This window comes from Oncorhynchus mykiss, chromosome 10 (assembly GCF_013265735.2).
Source record: "Oncorhynchus mykiss isolate Arlee chromosome 10, USDA_OmykA_1.1, whole genome shotgun sequence".
Lineage (NCBI taxonomy): Eukaryota > Metazoa > Chordata > Actinopteri > Salmoniformes > Salmonidae > Oncorhynchus > Oncorhynchus mykiss.
This window is the reverse complement of record NC_048574.1, coordinates 35,428,948-35,449,617: the sequence shown is the minus strand read 5'-3', so window position 1 is coordinate 35,449,617 and position 20,670 is coordinate 35,428,948. Positions and strand designations below refer to the sequence as shown.

Below are 20,670 nucleotides of genomic sequence, written 5' to 3'. Positions count from 1 at the left end.
GCCAGGATGGAGAGAAAGGGAGAGATAAAAAGAGAGGGGAGACAGAAAGAGAGAGCTATAGCAGCAGAGGTGAGTGGGTGGATATCTCTCATAATTGGGTTTTCTGCTTCCCCATCTCAGATGTCTTAGCCAAGGGACTAGGAAGCTGAGCAGCCAGGCAGGGCTCAGTGCATAATAGATATGATGCTGAATTAGCTATCCTCCTCTCTATCTGTCCCTCTTTTCCGGTCTCTTCTTTCTGTGTATCTTTGTTAGTCCCTCCTACTCTCTTTCTCTTTCAATCTCACCCATTTCTCTCAGTGACTCTCTGCCTCTCTCTCTCTCTCTTTGCTTTTGGGTCTTGAAGGTATGTCGTTGCCTTGGCAACTGTAACCAGGCTCTTCCCAAGATTTGCTTGGTTTGATTGGTTGCTGCTAGGCCTGGTGGCAATCAGAGTAGGAACAGAGCGAATGGCCTTGGTTCAGTCTGAGAGGCAGCCACTGTGATGTTGTGTTTTTATTCCCAATGGCAATTTAGTTTATTCCCCCTGGGCTTTTCAGCATCATTTAGGGTGCTATATTTATCTGTATATTTGGCAAGAGGCAGTATCTTGACGTATTGCCTAAAGGCAACATTTCTTTCAATTTTTTGGGGAAGATGTCTTGCAAATATCAGAATAATGACAATCCTTTGGAAATAGCTCTGTTGGTTCAGTACAATAATGGGGTTAGAGTGAAGCCTAGGCATTTGTCTGAATGACAAGACCGAGTAAAGCCTCAGAGCCCTAAAGCCGAATGCCTGGACACACCACAGGATTACACAAAACATCAATTACACTTCCCAATGATATGGCTCCCAAAACTAGCCTATAAGAGTCAGATGGAGGATGTTCATCAGGGGTCTCGCTGTATCCTCAAGGCCCTAATGACATGACTAAGTCCACAAGTCACACAACTGTCCCTTTTCCTCCAAGCAATCATTACACAATCTCTAGAATTGGCTTTGGGCTTGTTTTTCGCTGTTGTTTAAAGTTTGTAGTAACAAAGTGACAGCACAATGAATATTCAGTAGGTAGAAATGATGTACATATAGTAGGCCGATATAATCAAATGGTGTTAGACAAAGTGATCTAATTGCTGGCCTCCCCTGCTCTCGTAGAGAACTCCCTGCTCTGCTATGTGAATCAGAGTGAGGACAAGGCCATGCCAGAGGAGTACCTGACAGGGCGCAGCAGGAAGAAGAGTGACAAGGGCAGCCCCGCCCACTACGCCCTCCTCCCAGCCCTCCAGATGGAAGTCTCCACGTCTGGCTCTGACTCCGCCTCCCTCTACCATGTAAGTGTTTTTTTGTTGTGATTATGAGTAGATATATAGAGGTCTGAGCACAGTGGAGACAGATTAATGTGGTTTGATATCTCTCATTTTCCTGTGTGTTATTTTGTAGATGTTTGAACGATCCTCGCTGCGCTCAAGGTCTAGGAAGAAGAGTAAAGGTGAGTTATTCAAAACCTACAGTCCACAATGCATGTACAGTTTCACATATACACTACATACATACATGTAATCTGATGCAGACCATCCAATACAGTTGTTTCATTGATACTCCTCTCTCCTTCCTACAGCTGGTGACTCTTTGTCCTCCATCAGTAAGAGGCGTATCTCATGTAAAGACCTGGGGCGGGGGGACTGTGAGGGCTGGCTGTGGAAAAAGAAGGATGCTAAAAGCTACTTCTCCCAGAAGTGGAAGAAATACTGGTTCATCCTGAAAGATACCTGCCTATACTGGTACATGAATGAGGAGGTGAGTGTGTGAGTGATACTGACCAACTTGCTAATTTGTCGTACTGTGACTCCCTCTCTGCATCCTCTCTTGATTATCCTGTGAAGATGTTAACCATTCCTCTATATTTTTTGTAACTCAGTAAAGTAATGTTTGTTCCTCCCTCAGGATGAAAAGGCAGAGGGCTTTGTTAGTCTCCCAGAATTCAAGATTGATCGTGCGTCTGAGTGCCGTAGGAAGTAGTGAGTACATGCATTTGTGTTTGTATACAATAAATTCATATGTGAGTCTTGTAGTCTGTTTGTCTGTGTGAACCTTGGCATGTGTTTGTTTGAATCTATTGAGAATGTAGTGTGTGAGTCTTTAAATACAATATATGTTCAGTATATGCAACCTGTGTTTGTGCCCCAGAATACTTACAGGTAGTGCTGAGCGATTAACCGACATTTCATTTTTTGTTGTTATTTAACAACTAATTGACCGACGTCGGTTCAATTACTGGTATTCCATGTAGTTTGTTTTTTTGTGAGCCCAGCGTGACGTTTCTCTAGAGAAATCTTTCAAGACAGAAATCAAGTCAAGAGCTATGTGGAACGCTGGGCTAAAGGGAGTTGTAGTTCGCAAATATTCAACCTAGTTTAGCTCAGAAACATGGTAATTAACTATAATCCTATAATCCATTGCGCCAGTTTTTTCTTTTTTGGACAGAGATGGGGAAGAGGGGAAGAGGCGAAGCGAGAGGTTTTACTCTCGCCAAAATCTGTCCAAAATAAGCCCAATGCGTTTCTATGGGCTTATTTTGGATTTAAACATGTCGCCTGTCTTCCTGCCTTTGGGACAACGACTCCCATAGATAGGACGGAGACAATAGCATCTCGCCATTATATACAGATCTCTGGATGGATACACTTTTACGCAGGGGCACAACTTTCACTGGGGACGGGGGGTGGCATGTCCCTCCACATTCTGAAATTGCATTTTTGTTCCCCCCCAGTTTTATATTTGGAATGTGATACAAAATGAGGCAACGGTGTGCTTTAGGATAGAGCCAGCGCAGGCAGCACTGGGCTGTGCTGGCGAACCAGGGACCTGTGCCGAAGAGACGCACCGGAGGCCAGGAGCACTGAGCTGGCACAATCCGTCCTGACTGAATGCCCACTCTAGCACAGCCACTGCGGGGAGTTTGCACAGAGCGCACCAGGCTGTGGATGCGCACTGAAGGCATGGTGCGCAGAACCAGATAGCACGGTGCTTGACCGGTCACTCACTCCTCACGGTAAGCACGGTAAGCACGAGGAGTTGGCTCAGGTCTGAATCCTGACTCTGCCAATCTCCCCGTGTGCCTCCCCCCAAAAATATGTTTTGGAGCTGCCTCTCCTTCTTGCCTCGTTGTTCCAACTCCTCGTAATGCCTCGAACAACTCCTCGTAATGCCTCCGTTCCGCTTTTGCTGCTTCTATCTCCTCTTTCGGACGGCGATACTCCCCAGCCTACGTCCAGGGTCCTTTTCCGTCCAGGATCTCCTCCAATGTCCACTCGCCCTTTTGACCACGCTGCCTGGTCCTTCTTTGGTGGGTAGTTCTGTCACGTCTGTCGTCGGAAGGAGTCCACCAAAGCGCAGCGTGAAAAGTGTTCATGATTTGTTTTATTATCAAAAAACATTCAAACAAAGTAACAAAACGAAAGCGAACAGTTCTGTCAGGTAACAGAGACTATACAGAAAATAACTACCCACAAACACAGGTGGGAAAAAGGCTGCCTAAGTATGATTCCCAATCAGAGACAATGATAGAACCACACTCGGCCAAAACAAAGAAATAGACAACATAGAATGCCCAAACCAAATCACACCCTGACCTAACCAAATAGAGAAATAAAACAGCTCTCTAAGGTCAGGGCGTGACAGTTGCTGAATGAGTGAGTGACGTGGAGGGCCGGAGGGGTGTGTGCGTGTGTGTGTGTGTGTTGACAGAGCATTACATTTATTGGCTGTGTCACGTGAGCGAGAGGAGAGAGAGCAGCACGCTTGCACATTGTGACAACTTTTTCCCAGTTGGGGGTAGGCTATTTAGATTGTCGGTATGGAGACACCTATTTATAACCCTTTTTTCCATAAAACATATTATTACACTAGAACTAATGCACATCAAGAAATAATGGAGAAAAAGTACTGGAAAATGACTTTAGGCACACTAGAGCGCATTACATACATTCGCTCAGAGGTGGTTTAAACTGCATTCTAATGTTGACTGCTTAAATAAAACGGTATCAAGCGAAGTTCTTTATGCATGCTCAGTTCTTGGGTCTCAGGGGCTGCCCGAGTGGAGATTTGAAATGCAAGTTATGGAACTCCCTCACATGGTTGTTTTTATGGAGAAAAGTCCTCAATGAAACTGACATTAGGCTAATGTGGAGAATTATACATTTGCCTATGTTGGCCATCAAGTAGCCTATTAATATATATACCATTGTAGGCTACCATTTAATAAAATAAACGTGTTGAAATGACGATATCACTGGCGTTATTGCAAATCACTTGTGTAGCCTACCTGGAGCTGGCAAACCAATTTAATAAATAGCCTATGACTTCAGTTTATTGTTGTTGTAGACTTGTGTTATTATGAATGCATTAGATTGACGGTAACAGTAGTCAGATTAGGCCAGGGGTGCACGTTTCACTGGGGACATGTCCCCCCACATTCTGAAATAGCATTTTTGTCCCCCCTGTTTTATAATTAGAATGTGATACAAAACTGGGCAACGGTGTGCTTTAGGACCATGCGGATGCCTCCGAACGGTCGGGTATCCTGTTTGGAGTGTTTACCTGACTGGATAAAAAATTATATATATGATTATGTCCCCCTCACTTCTTAAACCACTAGAAGGATATCTTCAACCACCAACTTACCATCCTGAGACAAGGTCGAGTATAGCCCACAAAGATCTCCGCCACGGCACAACCCAAGAGGGGGCGCCAACCCAGACAGGAAGATCACGTCAGTGACTCAACCCACTCAAGTGATGCATCCCTCCTAGGGACAAGCACCAGTAAGCTAGTGACTCAGCCCCTGTAATAGGGTTGGAGGCAGAGAATCCCAGTGGAGAGAGGGGAACCGGCCAGGCAGAGACAGCAAGGGCGGTTCGTTGCTCCAGAGCCTTTCCGTTCACCTTCACACTCCTGGGCCAGAGTACACTCAATCATATGACCCACTGAAGAGATGAGTCTTCAGTAAAGACTTAAAGGTTGAGACCGAGTCTGCTTCTCTCACATGGGTAGGCAGACCATTCCATAAAAATGGAGCTCTATAGGAGAAAGCCCTGCCTCCAGCTGTTTGCTAAGAAATTCTAGGGACAATTAGGAGGCCTGCGTCTTGTGACCGTAGCGTACGTGTAGGTATGTATGGCAGGACCAAATCAGAAAGATAGGTAGGAGCAAGCCCATGTAATGCTTTGTAGGCTATCAGTAAAACCTTGAAATCAGCCCTTGCCTTAACAGGAAGCCAGTGTAGGGAAGCTAGCACTGGAATAATATGAAGAGTGATGAAGAAGAGTGATGAAGTACTGCATCAGATGACCTGGCCTCCACAATCACGTGACCTCAACCCAGTTGAGATGGTTTGGGATGAGTTGGACCTCAGAGTGAAGGAAAAGCACTCAACAAGTGCCCAGCATATGTGGGAACTCCTTCAAGACTGTTGGAAAAGCATTCCAGGTGAAGCTGGTTGAGAGAATGCCAAGAGTGTGCAAAGCTGTCTTCAAGGCAAAAAATATTTTGATTTGTTTAACATTTTCTTTTACTACATGATTTCATATGTGTTATTTCATGGTTTTGATGTCTTCACTATTATTCTACAATGTATATGTGTAGTAAAAATAAAGCAAACCCTTTGAATGAGTAGGTGTGTCCAGACTTTTGACTGTTTCTGTACATATTCTCGTGACTTGACTTTAATATTAATCTGAAGGCGGTTATTCATCAAATTAACTAATTATCTTTAATTGTTACCCAATTCAATTAATCATGTAACAATTAGCTGATTAGGATCTGGGGCAACACGAGAGTGCTATCAACTAGTTTTTATTTTTTATTTAACCTTTATTTTCTTACCATCTCCCGAATTAAACTCTAAAAGGTATTTACCTATCACATCTATAAACAGTTAACTTATTAATCATAACCTCGTATCATATCATCATTCTGAACAGTCGTAACCTCATTGCATCTGCAAAAACCTGAGCCTTACTTGTGATCCACTACAACACAAATGTATTTATTTATTAGCTACTTAAATAGGACACAGGATAAACATACACACTCTGCACCGGTTATTGACTGGAGACGTAATACACTGAAAACCAGTCTCTAGCGGAATGACAACAACATTGTTAAAGCTTGTTAAAGAAGAGGGGGAGAGAGAGAGGGACAGAGGCACTTAAAATTTGGTACATTCAGAAACTACTCTCACCTATAGTAACCAAATACTTTGCACACGAACAGCCGCCCACTTTGAGCAAGAAATCATGAATGTATTTACGTGAAATCCCGGGGATCTCTCGGTAAACAGGGCAGCCTTGGAAAGGGCGTTGGTCCTTTTCGCAGCATGTTTGTAAGGCTCCGATTGTCCGAAATGGTTCCAACAAGTCTTCTACTGTTGTCCTTCTTTGTAGTTGTTCGGTATCCGGTGACTTGTCATGTAGTCCTGAACAGAACTACAGAGTTGACTTTCCTTCCTTTCACTCTGGAAGAGGCTTCTTTGAAGATAGGCTAGCCAGCTGTATCGATGGTTTGAGCAGAGTAACAGGATGATCCTACTTAAATTCGCTACCAAAAATACTTTACTTAGAACAGCTAATCACCCGTACCAATGATTGTCTGGGAGGTGAGTTTATCGTCTCCACCTCGTGTTGAGTTTCAAAGTTCAAACCACTTTAAATGCGCAGCTGCAGCTTCATTCTTTTTTGGTCCAATGTGAGTTTTTTTAAACCCATCATTTATACCTTTTGCTGGAAAGGGGTGGTTCCGGCAGGCTGGCATGCTCCCTGACCTCACTCCAGGGCGGTGACTGATCCCTGTGCAAAGTTCATGGAAAATAATTATCTCTTATAGCTTCTCAAATCACACCCCTCACAAGACTAAAACACTTTCATAATTTTTCATGTTACATGCACAACGCATAGTATAGAAACTATAGTATGGAAACTAAAATAATTTATATTTGAAAGAAACCCAAAATTTGCTTCTTACAGTGCCTTGCGAAAGTATTCGGCCCCCTTGAACTTTGCGACATTTTGCCACATTTCAGGCTTCAAACATAAATATATAAAACTGTATTTTTTTGTGAAGAATCAACAACAAGTGGGACACAATCATGAAGTGGAATGACATTTATTGGATATTTCAAACTTTTTTAACAAATCAAAAACTGAAAAATTGGGCGTGCAAAATTATTCAGCCCCCTTAAGTTAATACTTTGTAGAGCCACCTTTTGCTGCGATTACAGCTGTAAGTCGCTTGGGGTATGTCTCTATCAGTTTTGCACATCGAGAGACTGACATTTTTTCCCATTCCTCCTTGCAAAACAGCTCGAGCTCAGTGAGGTTGGATGGAGAGCATTTGTGAACAGCAGTTTTCAGTTCTTTCCACAGATTCTCGATTGGATTCAGGTCTGGACTTTAACTTGGCCATTCTAACACCTGGATATGTTTATTTTTGAACCATTCCATTGTAGATTTTGCTTTATGTTTTGGATCATTGTCTTGTTGGAAGACAAATCTCCGTCCCAGTCTCAGGTCTTTTGCAGACTCCATCAGGTTTTCTTCCAGAATGGTCCTGTATTTGGCTCCATCCATCTTCCCATCAATTTTAACCATCTTCCCTGTCCCTGCTGAAGAAAAGCAGGCCCAAACCATGATGCTGCCACCACCATGTTTGACAGTGGGGATGGTGTGTTCAGGGTGATGAGCTGTGTTGCTTTTACGCCAAACATAACGTTTTGCATTGTTGCCAAAAAGTTCAATTTTGGTTTCATCTGACCAGAGCACCTTCTTCCACATGTTTGGTGTGTCTCCCAGGTGGCTTGTGGCAAACTTTAAACAACACTTTTTGGATATCTTTAAGAAATGGCTTTCTTCTTGCCACTCTTCCAAAAAGGCCAGATTTGTGCAATATACGACTGATTGTTGTCCTATGGACAGAGTCTCCCACCTCAGCTGTATATCTCTGCAGTTCATCCAGAGTGATCATGGGCCTCTTGGCTGCATCTCTGATCAGTCTTCTCCTTGTATGAGCTGAAAGTTTAGAGGGACGGCCAGGTCTTGGTAGATTTGCAGTGGTCTGATACTCCTTCCATTTCAATATTATCGCTTGCACAGTGCTCCTTGGGATGTTTAAAGCTTGGGAAATCTTTTTGTATCCAAATCCGGCTTTACACTTCTTCACAACAGTATCTCGGACCTGCCTGGTGTGTTCCTTGTTCTTCATGATGCTCTCTGCGCTTTTAACGGACCTCTGAGACTATCACAGTGCAGGTGCATTTATACGGAGACTTGATTACACACAGGTGGATTGTATTTATCATCATTAGTCATTTAGGTCAACATTGGATCATTCAGAGATCCTCACTGAACTTCTGGAGAGAGTTTGCTGCACTGAAAGTAAAGGGGCTGAATAATTTTGCACGCCCAATTTTTGAGTTTTTGATTTGTTAAAAAAGTTTGAAATATCCAATAAATGTCGTTCCACTTCATGATTGTGTCCCACTTGTTGTTGATTCTTCACAAAAAATACAGTTTTATATCTTTATGTTTGAAGCCTGAAATGTGGCAAAAGGTTGCAAAGTTCAAGGGGGCCGAATACTTTCGCAAGGCACTGTATGTCATTACAAGATACAATGATATTCCTTCTTAATTGTCTCGAAAACATTATGGAAAAAGGCTTTATTGTATATAGAAAAATGAGGCTAGTTTTCAGGTCTTTTGGGTGGGTTTAGAGTGGTCATTGGGCTTGAAATTTCTTGCTTGACCTGGCAACCCTGGGTTAGATAAACACAGACCACATGAGAGAGTAATGTTCACAACACAACGACGAGAGGGACAGAGACAGTTTGTGAAAGTATATCTTATCTACGTTGAAGAACTAGTAAAATGATTTTGTCAGACAGTTCTGCAGCATAGGCTACTTAGGCTGAATAGCTAAATAGGATAACTAAAGACAGTAAATTATGGGGAACACACAGGTAAAGCTAGGTTTGGCTGCTAGTGCCTGAGCAGAGATGAGATGACTTGAAGAAATGAAAAATAATAAAGTCATCAAATAAAACAAAGTAATACACATAACTGAAATATTTTATTATTTCATAGTAATTTCCTGTTTTTCTATTGATTTTATTTATTTATTTTACCTTTATTTAACTAGGCAAGTCAGTTAATTAAGAACAAATTCTTATTTTCAATGACGGCCTAGGAACAGTGGCAGAACGACAGATTTGTACCTTGTCAGCTCGGGGGTTTGAATGTCTACCCAATGTAGACGTGACAGAGACAATGGAATGTTTAAAATGTTTTGTCAATTGAATGCCCACTATTTTTGGCTTTGGAATGTCCATTAAAAAGCTGTATTTCATAATGTATTAAAAAATGATCGAAACCAAAAAACGTAATTATTTTTGTTATAATCAAACCTGAAACCGAACCTAACCGACCTCAAAAAGCACTAACCGCTCAGCACTATTTACTGTATGGTATAATCTGTCCTTGACCGCATGTTTCTTTGTTCCAGTGCTTTCAAGGCCTGCCATCCAAAGATCAAGAGTTTCTACTTTGCAGCAGACAATGCAGATGACATGAACAGGTGAGAGTCACTGTCAGACATAATTACTGTAGCTAACACGGAGGGGGAGGCAGGCAGAGACAAGGAGGTGAGAAAAACTGAACGGTTTTGACAAATAGGGCTAGGCAGATGACCAGGTGAGCTGATGTGAGATGCAAAAACAGCAGGAGATAACAGAATGGTGTGTGAGATTTGGAATGGGGTCATTGATGTTGTTCCCTCACAGGTGGCTGAGTCGTCTGACCATGGCAGTGGCAGGTTACTCGGAGCAGGAGAGGATCCGACAGGACCAGGGTGAGAATACGTCAATACACATTAACTTCTTATGGCTGCCATCCCCTTAACAGGATAATTTTCATCAACAACCGCTGAATTGCATATTCAAATAATATTACTAAAAATATTTATATTCATGAAATCACAAGTGTAATATAGCAAAACACAGCTTAGCCTTTTGTTAATCCACCTGTCATGTCAGATTTTGAAAATATGCTTTACAGCGAAAGCAATCCAAGCGGTTGTGTAAGTTTATCGATCGCTCGACAAAACATTATGAACACCTAGCATCAAGTAGCTTGGTCACGAAAATCAGAAAAGCAATCAAATTAATCGTTTACCTTTGATGACCTTCGGATGTTTTCACTCACGAGACTCACGAGAGTTACACAATAAATGTTCCTTTTGTTCCATAAAGATTATTTTTATATCCAAAATACCTCTGTTTGTTTGGCGCGTTATGTTCAGAAATCCACAGGAAAGAGCGGTCACGACAACGCAGACAAATTGCAAATAGTATCCGTAATGTGCACAGAAACATGTCAAACGTTTTTTATAATCAATCCTCAGGTTGTTTTTAAAAATATATAATTGATAATATATCAACCGCAACTCTCTTTTTCAGTAGGAGAGGGAAAGGCAATGGCTACCCAAACTCTGTTGCGCATTCAAAACGCTACTGGCACCCGGCCATACAATGACGCGATGTTATCTTTCTCGCTCATTTTTCAAAATAAAGCCTGAAACTATGCCTAAAGACTGTTGACACCTTGAGGAAGCGATAGGAAAGGGAATATGGTTTATATCCCTTTAAATGGAGCAAAGGCAGGCTAAGGAACATGGAGTTTTCAAAATAGAAGCCACTTCCTGGTTTGATTTTCCTCATGGTTTCGCCTGCAATATCAGTTCTGTTACACTCACAGACAATATTTTGACAGTTTTGGAAAATTTAGTGTTTTCTATCCAATACTAATAATAATATGCATATTTTAGCAACTGAGACTGAGGAGCAGGCCATTTAGTTTGGCAAACTTATTCATCCAAGCTACTCAATACGGCCCCCAGCCATAAGAAGTTAATATAGTTGACAATAATAGAGGCTAAGAGCTGCTTCATTTGCCCTAGGTCTACTTTAGAAAATCCCCCCACATTGTCTCTTTCTGATGGTGACGTGTCCTCTTCTCTGCTTCATCCTTGTCATCATGGCCAGACTACTGGAGTGAAAGTGACCATGAGGACATGGAGATGCCTTCAACCATGCCCAAACAGGACAGCCCTCCTCCCCCCTATGATACCTACCCCAGGCCCCCCTCGGTAAGTCACTCTTTCTGTGAAAAGCTACTCTGTGCATAGTTTTAATCTGGACTCTTCCCTCTTTTCTAATCCTCCTGTTATTTACATTATTGTTACAATGCCATTATATACCTCTCTAGCTGAGTCTCTTCCCTTTACAAAAAATATTCCTTGATTACAAATTACGTCATAAAGGAAAACGTCCCTAGCAAGCGGAACAGATACGACAGCTGGTTACACAAAAGAAAAGGGTCTGGGATTGAGTGAAAGAGCGGGAAGACTGAGGAACAAAGGGCGAAGCTGTGCTATTGTAAATACAGTATCTTATGCATTCTAAATTACTGCCCATTTGGAAAAGGAAAATGCAATAGATATTTACTCTGAGCTGCGCTTCGGTAGGTTGGTGGTAGATGGAAGGCCGTGTTGCCCAACCGAGTCCTTTGAAGAATGTCCCTGGTGGTAAATTGAATACATTGTAGGAACGTCATTGTGTGGTAGACGGGATACTCTGTCTGTTCTTTCCTAGCCCGCGTTTGCAGCTGCTGTTGCTAACTCAATGGCTAGGAGGTATCACTTCTGTAGAGAATAAGAGTTCAAAGTTCATACCATTCGCAACCAAAGCTCACGCTGAGGTTTGCTTAATTCTGTAGTTGACATGTTAGTCCTTTTAATGCAGAGGCTGCAGACCTCACCTCCTTGGAACAGGAGGTTACATTTTCGTCAAGGCTTTATATAGTGGAGCGAGAAGGGTGTGTTTGAAACGTTTTATAACCCATGTCCCTTCACAGGGGCAGGCCACTGATTGAGCTGAGCCCTAACCTTATGAAAACCCAAATCTCTCATTTGGAAGCTAAAATTACATTTAATCTTTTCACCAATAATTTTATATTCAACATTTAAATTGAACAACAATTCCATGTGAATCCGATAACTCTGATGTGTAGACTTTCCACTGTAGAGTTTATGTCATCCTATCATCGATGAGAATGTCTCAGACTGACAAACTGACATCATATTCATTAAGTACCACCGCATATGTTCAGTTGGTCGGATTACCAGAATATAGTTCATTTCCTTCTGATGTTCCCAGAATCTCTATGTTAACCATGTCACATCAGTAGGGTAGAGAGAGGGAAAAGGGGGGAAGAGGTATTTATGACTGTCATAAACCTGCCCCCAGGTCAACGTCATGACACAATGCTATGCCATGACACCTCTCTGTCTGTAGGTGTCCCAGATGAGTCCATACCTGGAGCCCAAACACGGCCGCCTTTCCTCCTCTGAGACCTTCCAGTCACGCTCTTCTCATGAGGAGTTCCACCCCGAGCCACAGGAGGGCAGCAGCAGCGGAGGCGGCATCTCGCCTGGCCAGAAGTCCTCCAGCCAACGGCGTTCGTGGCAGGACCTAATTGAGACGCCCTTGGGCAGCACGGGGCTCCACTACCTGCAGACACTGCCCCTGCCCCTGGAAGAGGCCCTGCTATGTTCCCCTGGAGGAGGAGGTCTGTCTGTGGAGTACCGCCGCCAGTCAACCCTCCCTGCCCAGCGCAGCCTGCTGCAGGAGCACTATGGCCCACTGCCCCTGCAACTCAGCTCCAGTGTCCCTGTAGAGGCTGTGGGGAAACAACGTAGCTTCACCCTGCCCCGAGACAGTGGGCTCCATGCCATTCTCTCAGCTTCGGCCAGCGCCTCTGACCACAGGGACCACCACCACTACCAGCTGGCCAGAGACACAGGTGAGACATTACTAAGGCATGACTGAGACACAGGACAAAGACGTGACAGCCATGACACCATGAGATAGAGAGACATGGCACCATGAGACAGAGAAGAAAGAGATGTGACAACGACCTTAACCTCTCTCTCCCTGTTACATTCTAGGATAACTTGATGTGTAAAAATTGTTTTATATACTTACATGGAAATTAGTACTTATAGGGTTATAACCTGGTATCCAATGGTAAATGATGTTGCTAATTATAGGCATTGTTCAGACACAGTCTGTGTCACAGACATTGCTGATTGTCTGAGATTTAGACCAGCCCCATCCCCCATCCCTACAGATCTCCAGGACACTATTCTAAAGTGAGGGGAAATCTTAGTGTCCTAATTGACACTAATTCATCCTGGCAGCCCGGGCTCCTCCTCGATGTCTTCCATACACACACACACACACACACACACACACACACACACACACACACACACACACACACACACACACACACACACACACACACACACACACACACACACACACACACACACATCCATGATAGAGACATCGCTGTGCCCCACCTCCAGTGTTTGGGGAGGTGGGGCGAGGGAGAATCCTTTCAGCCCAAGTTAACATTGAATTTTGAAGAGGACAAAGAAACATGCCCAAGGGGCCTTTTTTCCTGTCCTAATTTCTCTGCCACTCTATCACTCACTGTCTCTACTACTCCCTCTATAGGCTCTAACACAAAAACACGCAGCAAATACTGCATGATACACTTAAAGAGGCACAGCCCCACAGCTTCACAACTGACCCCCAAAACTCACGTATTGCTGACCCCCAAAACACGTATTGAAAATGCACAGCATAGTATGACAACCACCAGACACAAAACCTTTGGTTAAGTTTTAGTCAACATACACTACATTGTCAAAAGTATGTGGACACCTGCCAGTTGAACATCTCATTCCAGAATCATGGGCACTAATATGGACTTCGTCCTCCCTTTTCTGCTACAACAGCCTCTACTCTTCTGGGAAGGCATTCAACTTGATGTTGGAACATTGCTGTGGGGACTTGCTTCCATTCAGACACAAGAGCATTAATGAGGTCAGGCACTGATGTTGGGTGATTAGGTCTGGCTCCCAGTCAGCGTTCCAGTTCATCCCAAAGGTGTTTGATGGGGTGAGGTCAGGGCTCTGTTCAGGCCAGTCAAGTTTTTCCACACTGATCTCGACAAAGTATTTCTGTGTGGACCTCGCTTTGTCGCTTTGTGCCACAAAGTTGGAAGCACAGAATAGTCTAGAATGTAATTTCATGCTGTAGTGTTAAGATTTCCCTTCACTGGAACTAAGGGGCCTAGCCCGAATCATGAAAAAACAGCCCCAGACCATTATTCCTCATCCACCAAACTTTACAGCTGTCACTATGCACCAAACCCAGATTTGTCCGTTGGACTGCCAGATTGTGAAGCGTGATTCATCACTCCAAAGAACTCGTTTTAACTGCTCCAGAGTCCAATGGCGGCGAGCTTTACACCACTCCAGCTGACGCTTGGCATTGCACATGGTGATCTTAGGCTTGTGTGCAGCTGCTCGGTCATGAAAACCCATTTCATGAAGCTCCCGACGAACAGTTATTTTGCTGACGTTGCTTCCAGAGGCAGTTTGGAACTCGGTAGTGAGTGTTGCAACCGAGGACAGATGATTTTTACGCGCTACGTGCTTCAGCACTCGGCGGTCCCGTTCTGTGATCTTGTGTGGTCTACCACTTTGTGGTTGAGCCGTTGTTGCTTATAGACGTGTCTACTTCACAATAACAGCACTTACAGTTGACACCTCCGGAAACTTGACAATCTGACATGTTGGAAATGTGGCATCCTATGATGGTGCCATGTTGAAAGTCACTGAGCTCTTCAGTACGTGCCATTCTACTACCAATGTTTGTCTACGGAGATTGCATGGCTGTGTGCTCAATTATATACACCTGTCATTAACGGGTGTGGCAGAAATAGCCGAATCCACTCATTTGAACGGGTGCCAGATAAGATAAGAGCTATGTGGCAATAGCACCATAAGAGGGCAGTATATGTAAAGGATAGCATGGGACATTCCACTGTAGCAGCTTACTGTGTGTGTTCTGCCTGCCTATGAGGAAATGCAGTATTGTTCTAACTTCCAGGAGTGAGAGATCTTGATGCACATGCATATTGCTGTTTTTGTTGTTGAATGTGGTGCCAGCCGGTGAATGCCATGTATTGTGACTCTGCTTTTCCTCAGGCCGTGAGAGAGAGGGCCGTCCCCAGACGGACTCTCTGGGGGACCTGTACCGGGCCCTGGAGAGGGCCAACCTGTCCTCCATGGGAGACCACCGGCCCTCCGCCCGCCTTGAGTACAAACGCTCCTTTGTCCGCCGCGTCAACGACCCACTGCTCAGCGAAAAGCTGCACCGTCTCCGCATCCTACAGAGTGCGCTCAAGGTATGACCCCCTCTCTCTCTTTTTCTCTCCCCATCTCCCTCTCTCTCTCTCTACTGCACCTGCTGTGTGGAATGCTCGGCCAACTGACATTTAATCTTGAGGTGCTAACCCGTTGCACCCTCTATAACCACTGTGATTATTATTTGACCTTGCTGGTCATCTATGAACATTTGAAAATCTTTTTGAAGAACGATCCGACCTTAATTGCATGTATCCTTATAATCTCCAGCCTGCACAGCCAGAAGTGGACTGACCACCCCTTAGAGCCTGGTTCCTCTCTAGGTTTCTTCCTAGGTTCCTAGTTTTCCTAACCACCGTGCTTCTACATCTGCAAAGCTTGCTCTTTGGGGTTTTAGGCTGGGCTTCTGTATAAGCACTTTGTGACATCTACTGATGTAAAAAGGGCTTTATAAAATACATTTGATTGATAGATGACAGGACCTATAGAATATAGTGTGCACAGTGGGTGTACTGTTTATGTACTGTATACAGTGTATCACATCTTAAATCATACTCTTCTTTCCCCCTGACAGAATGTCCCTCTTCAGGACTCTGACCCGTCGTTGGGTTTTTTAGGATAGCCTGTATGGAACGGACCATGGACACAGCAGCACCATCATAGTCACCCAATTCATCCTGCCAAGGGACGTGACCTTACTGCCCTACCCCCAGACATGCCCACATCCCTGGAAGACAGTCACAACAACCAGGATTAACCCCTCTCTACCTCTCTCTTTCACTCAATCTCACTCTCTCTCTGCATGCCCACATCTACCTCTAAGGACCTTCCCTCATGCCAAATAGTTTGTTCAGTGATCAAAATAACCATAACATATTCAATAGTTGCATCGTGCAATGCATGTTCACGCTATTTACAGTAATTAAACTCTAGTTCAATAATAGTCTTCTTCTCATTGACATTGTTAAAGGAAAGTTATAACATAAATTGCACTGGAGAATATAGTGAGGCCAGGATTGAATCAGATTAGCTTTAACCCACGGTATTCAACAAATGCGTAGCTTAATATTGCCTTTGTTTAGGCGATGTCGGAGGTGTATCTGCGTTGGAGCTGTTAAGTCGGTGAGCGGCTGCGCTTGTGGTCGTTGTCACGAAAACCACGCCGTCCTTATGTCCCACCCGCGTTAGAAGTTCAGAAGGAGAAAGTGTAGGTTATATAGAAATAATGACACTCAAATTGAAAATCATTAAACAAAATAATAATGATTTATATCAGCCTAATCGAGGTATAGATTATATCACACAATCCAGTGTTCAAACTTGTAACACGGCTGCATGGGATTTCTACTCATGTGACTCAGTGCATCTAATGGCAATGTCCACGAATGCAGTTACACCTCCGACACCGGCTAAATAAAAGCAATATTAAGCTATGAGTTTGTCTGTTAGCGCTGATCTGATTGAAACATGGCCTGAGTTTTATGGTATTTTTTGCACAGTTCAATGCTGTTTTGCATGAGGATGTTGCCCTGTGTGTCTTTATTTCCATCTCCCCTCCACCTGTTTCAGCAGCTCTTGGACACATATTCATCTCACTCTGGGTTTCTGTCCACTCTATCTCTCTCACTCTCTCAGAACATTGTCTGTGAAGGACAGTATTGTTTGACTTACTAAGAGTAAGCTTCTAGAAGGCACATAAGACTTCCACAGCCTTTTCTGGTTTGATGATATTGGATATGTCCCCTCATCTGAAAGACTGCATTAGTGGAGCGCCCTTTAACTCACTGCTCACCTGCATGGCCATGTTAGAACCTTCTGCTTCTGTACAGTACTGTCTGTTCTGAAGACTATGCCAGGGTTGTGTACAGTAACACTACAATGAATCTTGATCTTAAACGAACTATAATAAGCAATTGTATTTTTGATGTCTACAATGTTTATGTTATGCATGTGTGAATGGTAAATGAGTATGTATGTCTGTGTGTTAGGAGAGTGTACAGTATGTTAATCATATATATTTATTTCATAAACTGGATATCGCATAACTGGTAGGTCAGAACAAAATCTAAGGAGATATAATTTCAACTTCAGTGTTGTGCCTCAGCGATTTCTGAAAGTATTACCACTCCAAAACTGGGTGAACATAAATAGTTGATGGCTGCAGGGCGTAATCTCTCCCTTATAATAAACAGAAACTGGTGCACAGAGACAGAAAGACAGGTGAGGACTGGCAATAATAAACCAGTATTGTAAATTGTGAAGCATTTAATCAGAAACACGTGTCTATTTTTGTATGCATGCTACCTATCCAAATGTTTGTAAATGGTTTTGTATTCCGAGGTGTGTGATCTGAGGACTGCTGGTGTGAACCCATCATGAGGACTGCTGGTGTGAACCCATCATGAGGACTGCTGGTGTGAACCCATCATTCACTCTGTGTTTCTAAGAGCTATTTTACATTTGAAGTAAAAGCAACAGGAGAAAGTGTTTGTTTTTGAAGTGTTCTCTGCAGAAAGGTAAATAACTGTATTTATAAACTGTTCGTTGTTTGAGCATGCTTTGTATAACTTAAACAGAATATCATGCCATTTGAAATCTATGGAAGTCGCACATGTTTGGCGTAACGTGGCTAATTTACTTTTTTATTCAATAATAAACGATGGCTTGTCCATCTCCTGAACTCTCCCTGAATGGTGAATCCTCCATTTCAAGTATTTTCTTAGGTGCTCTACTCCTGATGAGGGGAACACAGATTGTACAAGATAAAACTATTTTCCTCTGAAAGGTTCTCCCTCAATGTTGGATTTTTCCTTATACTGTATCAGCAGTAAGCATTAATAAGTACTTCTTACTTGGTAACCCTCATGTTGATACACTATTGAAAAGAACAGAACATTCCCTATAAATCCATCTCTGAACATGGCTGTCAGCCTATCAGGAGGTTGATGAAGAAGCAGCTCAGATTTACAGAGGAGATAGGCAGCACAAGCCTCAAACCAGATATCATTCTCTGGTCTAGAGGCACCACGCAGGTACAGGTCGTCATCGAGCTTACAGTGCCCTGGGAGGAGAGGATAGAGGAGGCACATGATTGGAAGCTCAAGAAATACCAGTCCCTCATCCTGAGCAGAATGGATGGAGAGCCTCGAATCTACCAGGTGTGAAAACATTAGTCCTAACAGTTGCAAACAGTTGTGTTTTGCAATGAACACAAAAGTTTCTATTGGACAAATGAATGTAGGTTCCTCCCCGCTTCGTTCCGTATGTTTCCGTTGAAGAAACGTTTTGCAACAGAATCGGCGTAATGAATACGCCCCCAGTTTAGGTCGGTTGCAGGGGCTTCGCAAGCCAATCACTCTGGAGAGCCCTGGAGCTGCTCAGCATTGAAGGAGTGGCAAGGAAGAAGCAATTGGCTGACGACAGCAAGGAGGCAGAAGTTGCATCCCGTTGGAAAAAAATCCTAGATTTTTACGAGGGTTAGGGCATATAAGTTCTTCAGATAATATCTAAGATTAATTGTTTTGAAGTTAGCCGGTCAAGTTCAAGTTCTTAAAAAAATGCATTGGACGTTTGTACCTTTGTTGGTCAATTTAATTTGGCTGCACTTGGTTTGAGTTTAACATGCTAATCAGCTTCGGACAGAACGAGAAACTTTTGCTCCCTATTTATTTAGATATATGGGGAGAACGATATCTGATCACTGTAAACTTACAAGACAATCCCGTTGGAGACGGCCAACACTGTTTAATGAGCTTGTCATTGTTATCAAACTATGCTAATGTGTTTTCTGTTCATTAAGGTTTAGAAAGCCACCCTTATGATATAAATATCCTGTAGGCAGCCCTTCCCTTTATGCACTACTAGGCCTACAGATACATGATTACAAGACTTTTCCCACTCATGTTCCCATGAATGTGTTCAATTCGATGTAATGTTTGTTGAGCCAAGATTAATTATGTTGGCCAGCACTGTGTATTGGATAACTTGCCACTTTTTCTTGGTTCAACACGTTTTGTTTTGTGCAACCAAAACTGTCATATTAATATGACAATACAAACATATTTAACTAGATGCTATAATGTGAAAATGCTCACTACTCTACTTTCAGTGTGTTTTGTTTTGATGGGAGTTGATGCACTAGGCTGGCGCTAACCCAATGTACTGTATTTCCAAAACATTACACATGTGCACAAGCACCAGCACAGCAAACATTCTCTAGTGACCTCCACAGCTTAGCTAGGTTCATAGACCCATTTTTTTGTTTACAAGCAAACGTCATGTTTGAGTGATGCGCGCGCATGCTTGCAACAAAAAGCCCTGTAGAATGACATACTTGAGTGAGTGATGATCATGAAAAACACACAAGACTGATGGCTGTAGACACACAAGACTGATGGCTATAGACACACAAGACTGATGGTTATAGACACACAAGACTGATGGCTGTAGACACACAAGACTGATGGCTATAGACACACAAGACTGATGGCTGTAGACACACAAGACTGATGGCTGTAGACACACAAGACTGATGGCTATAGACACACAAGACTGATGGCTGTAGACACACAAGACTGATGGCTGTAGACACACAAGATTGATGGATATAGACACACAAGACTGATGGCTGTAGACACACAAGACTGATGGCTATAGACACACAAGACTGATGGCTATAGACACACAAGACTGATGGCTATAGACACACAAGACTGATGGCTGTAGACACACAAGACTGATGGCTGTAGACACACAAGACTGATGGCTATAGACACACAAGACTGATGGCTATAGACACACAAGACTGATGGCTATAGACACACAAGACTGATGGCTATAGCTATGCTCAACAAGTATATTATTCTTCTGGCTTTATCTAGCTCTGTTTGTGATTATTTTACCATGCCTCAATGGCTTGCTAGGTAATCAACCCTACACTGACTACTGCAATGTTAATGTAGCCGATAACCATCTGATTACGTGTTACTTCCCTTCCCCCGCACCATCCTTATGATTGTGCCATTGATCTTCTCCCAGGCACTACACCACCTCGGGGTCGATTGTATTCTCTGTCTGGACCAGAGACCAAAGCTATGGAGGAGTACGTAGAGGAGTCTCTGGCCACTGGGTCCGTCCGTCCGTCTGCATCTCCTGCCGGCGCAGGGTTTTTCTTTGTGGAGAAGAAGGACAAAACCCTGCGTCCGTGCGGTGACTCCCGGGGACTTAATGACATTACTGTCAAGAATCGTTACCCCCTACCTCTCCTCTCTCCAGGGGGCCACCATATTTTCCAAGTTGGACCTTCGAAATGCCTACCACCTGGTTTGGATACGTGAGGGGGATGAGTTGAAGACAGCCTTC

General features: G+C 43.4%; 1 protein-coding gene across 7 annotated transcripts in view; it reads left to right on the top strand.

Moving 5' to 3' along the window:
- Positions 1-17,994, top strand: part of LOC110533736 (connector enhancer of kinase suppressor of ras 2) — a 52,140-nt gene extending 34,146 nt beyond the window's left edge. For all 7 annotated transcript variants that reach the window (XM_021618225.2, XM_021618222.2, XM_021618220.2 and 4 more), the window contains 10 exons: positions 1,138-1,313; positions 1,423-1,471; positions 1,601-1,779; positions 1,927-2,000; positions 9,535-9,606; positions 9,812-9,879; positions 11,072-11,175; positions 12,383-12,890; positions 15,151-15,350; positions 15,884-17,994. In XM_021618225.2, coding sequence (XP_021473900.2) covers positions 1,138-1,313; positions 1,423-1,471; positions 1,601-1,779; positions 1,927-2,000; positions 9,535-9,606; positions 9,812-9,879; positions 11,072-11,175; positions 12,383-12,890; positions 15,151-15,350; positions 15,884-15,931 — 1,478 coding nt within the window. In that variant the 3' untranslated portion in view covers positions 15,932-17,994. The remainder of the gene's footprint in view (positions 1-1,137; positions 1,314-1,422; positions 1,472-1,600; positions 1,780-1,926; positions 2,001-9,534; positions 9,607-9,811; positions 9,880-11,071; positions 11,176-12,382; positions 12,891-15,150; positions 15,351-15,883) is intronic.
- Positions 17,995-20,670: the final 2,676 nt, after the last annotated feature.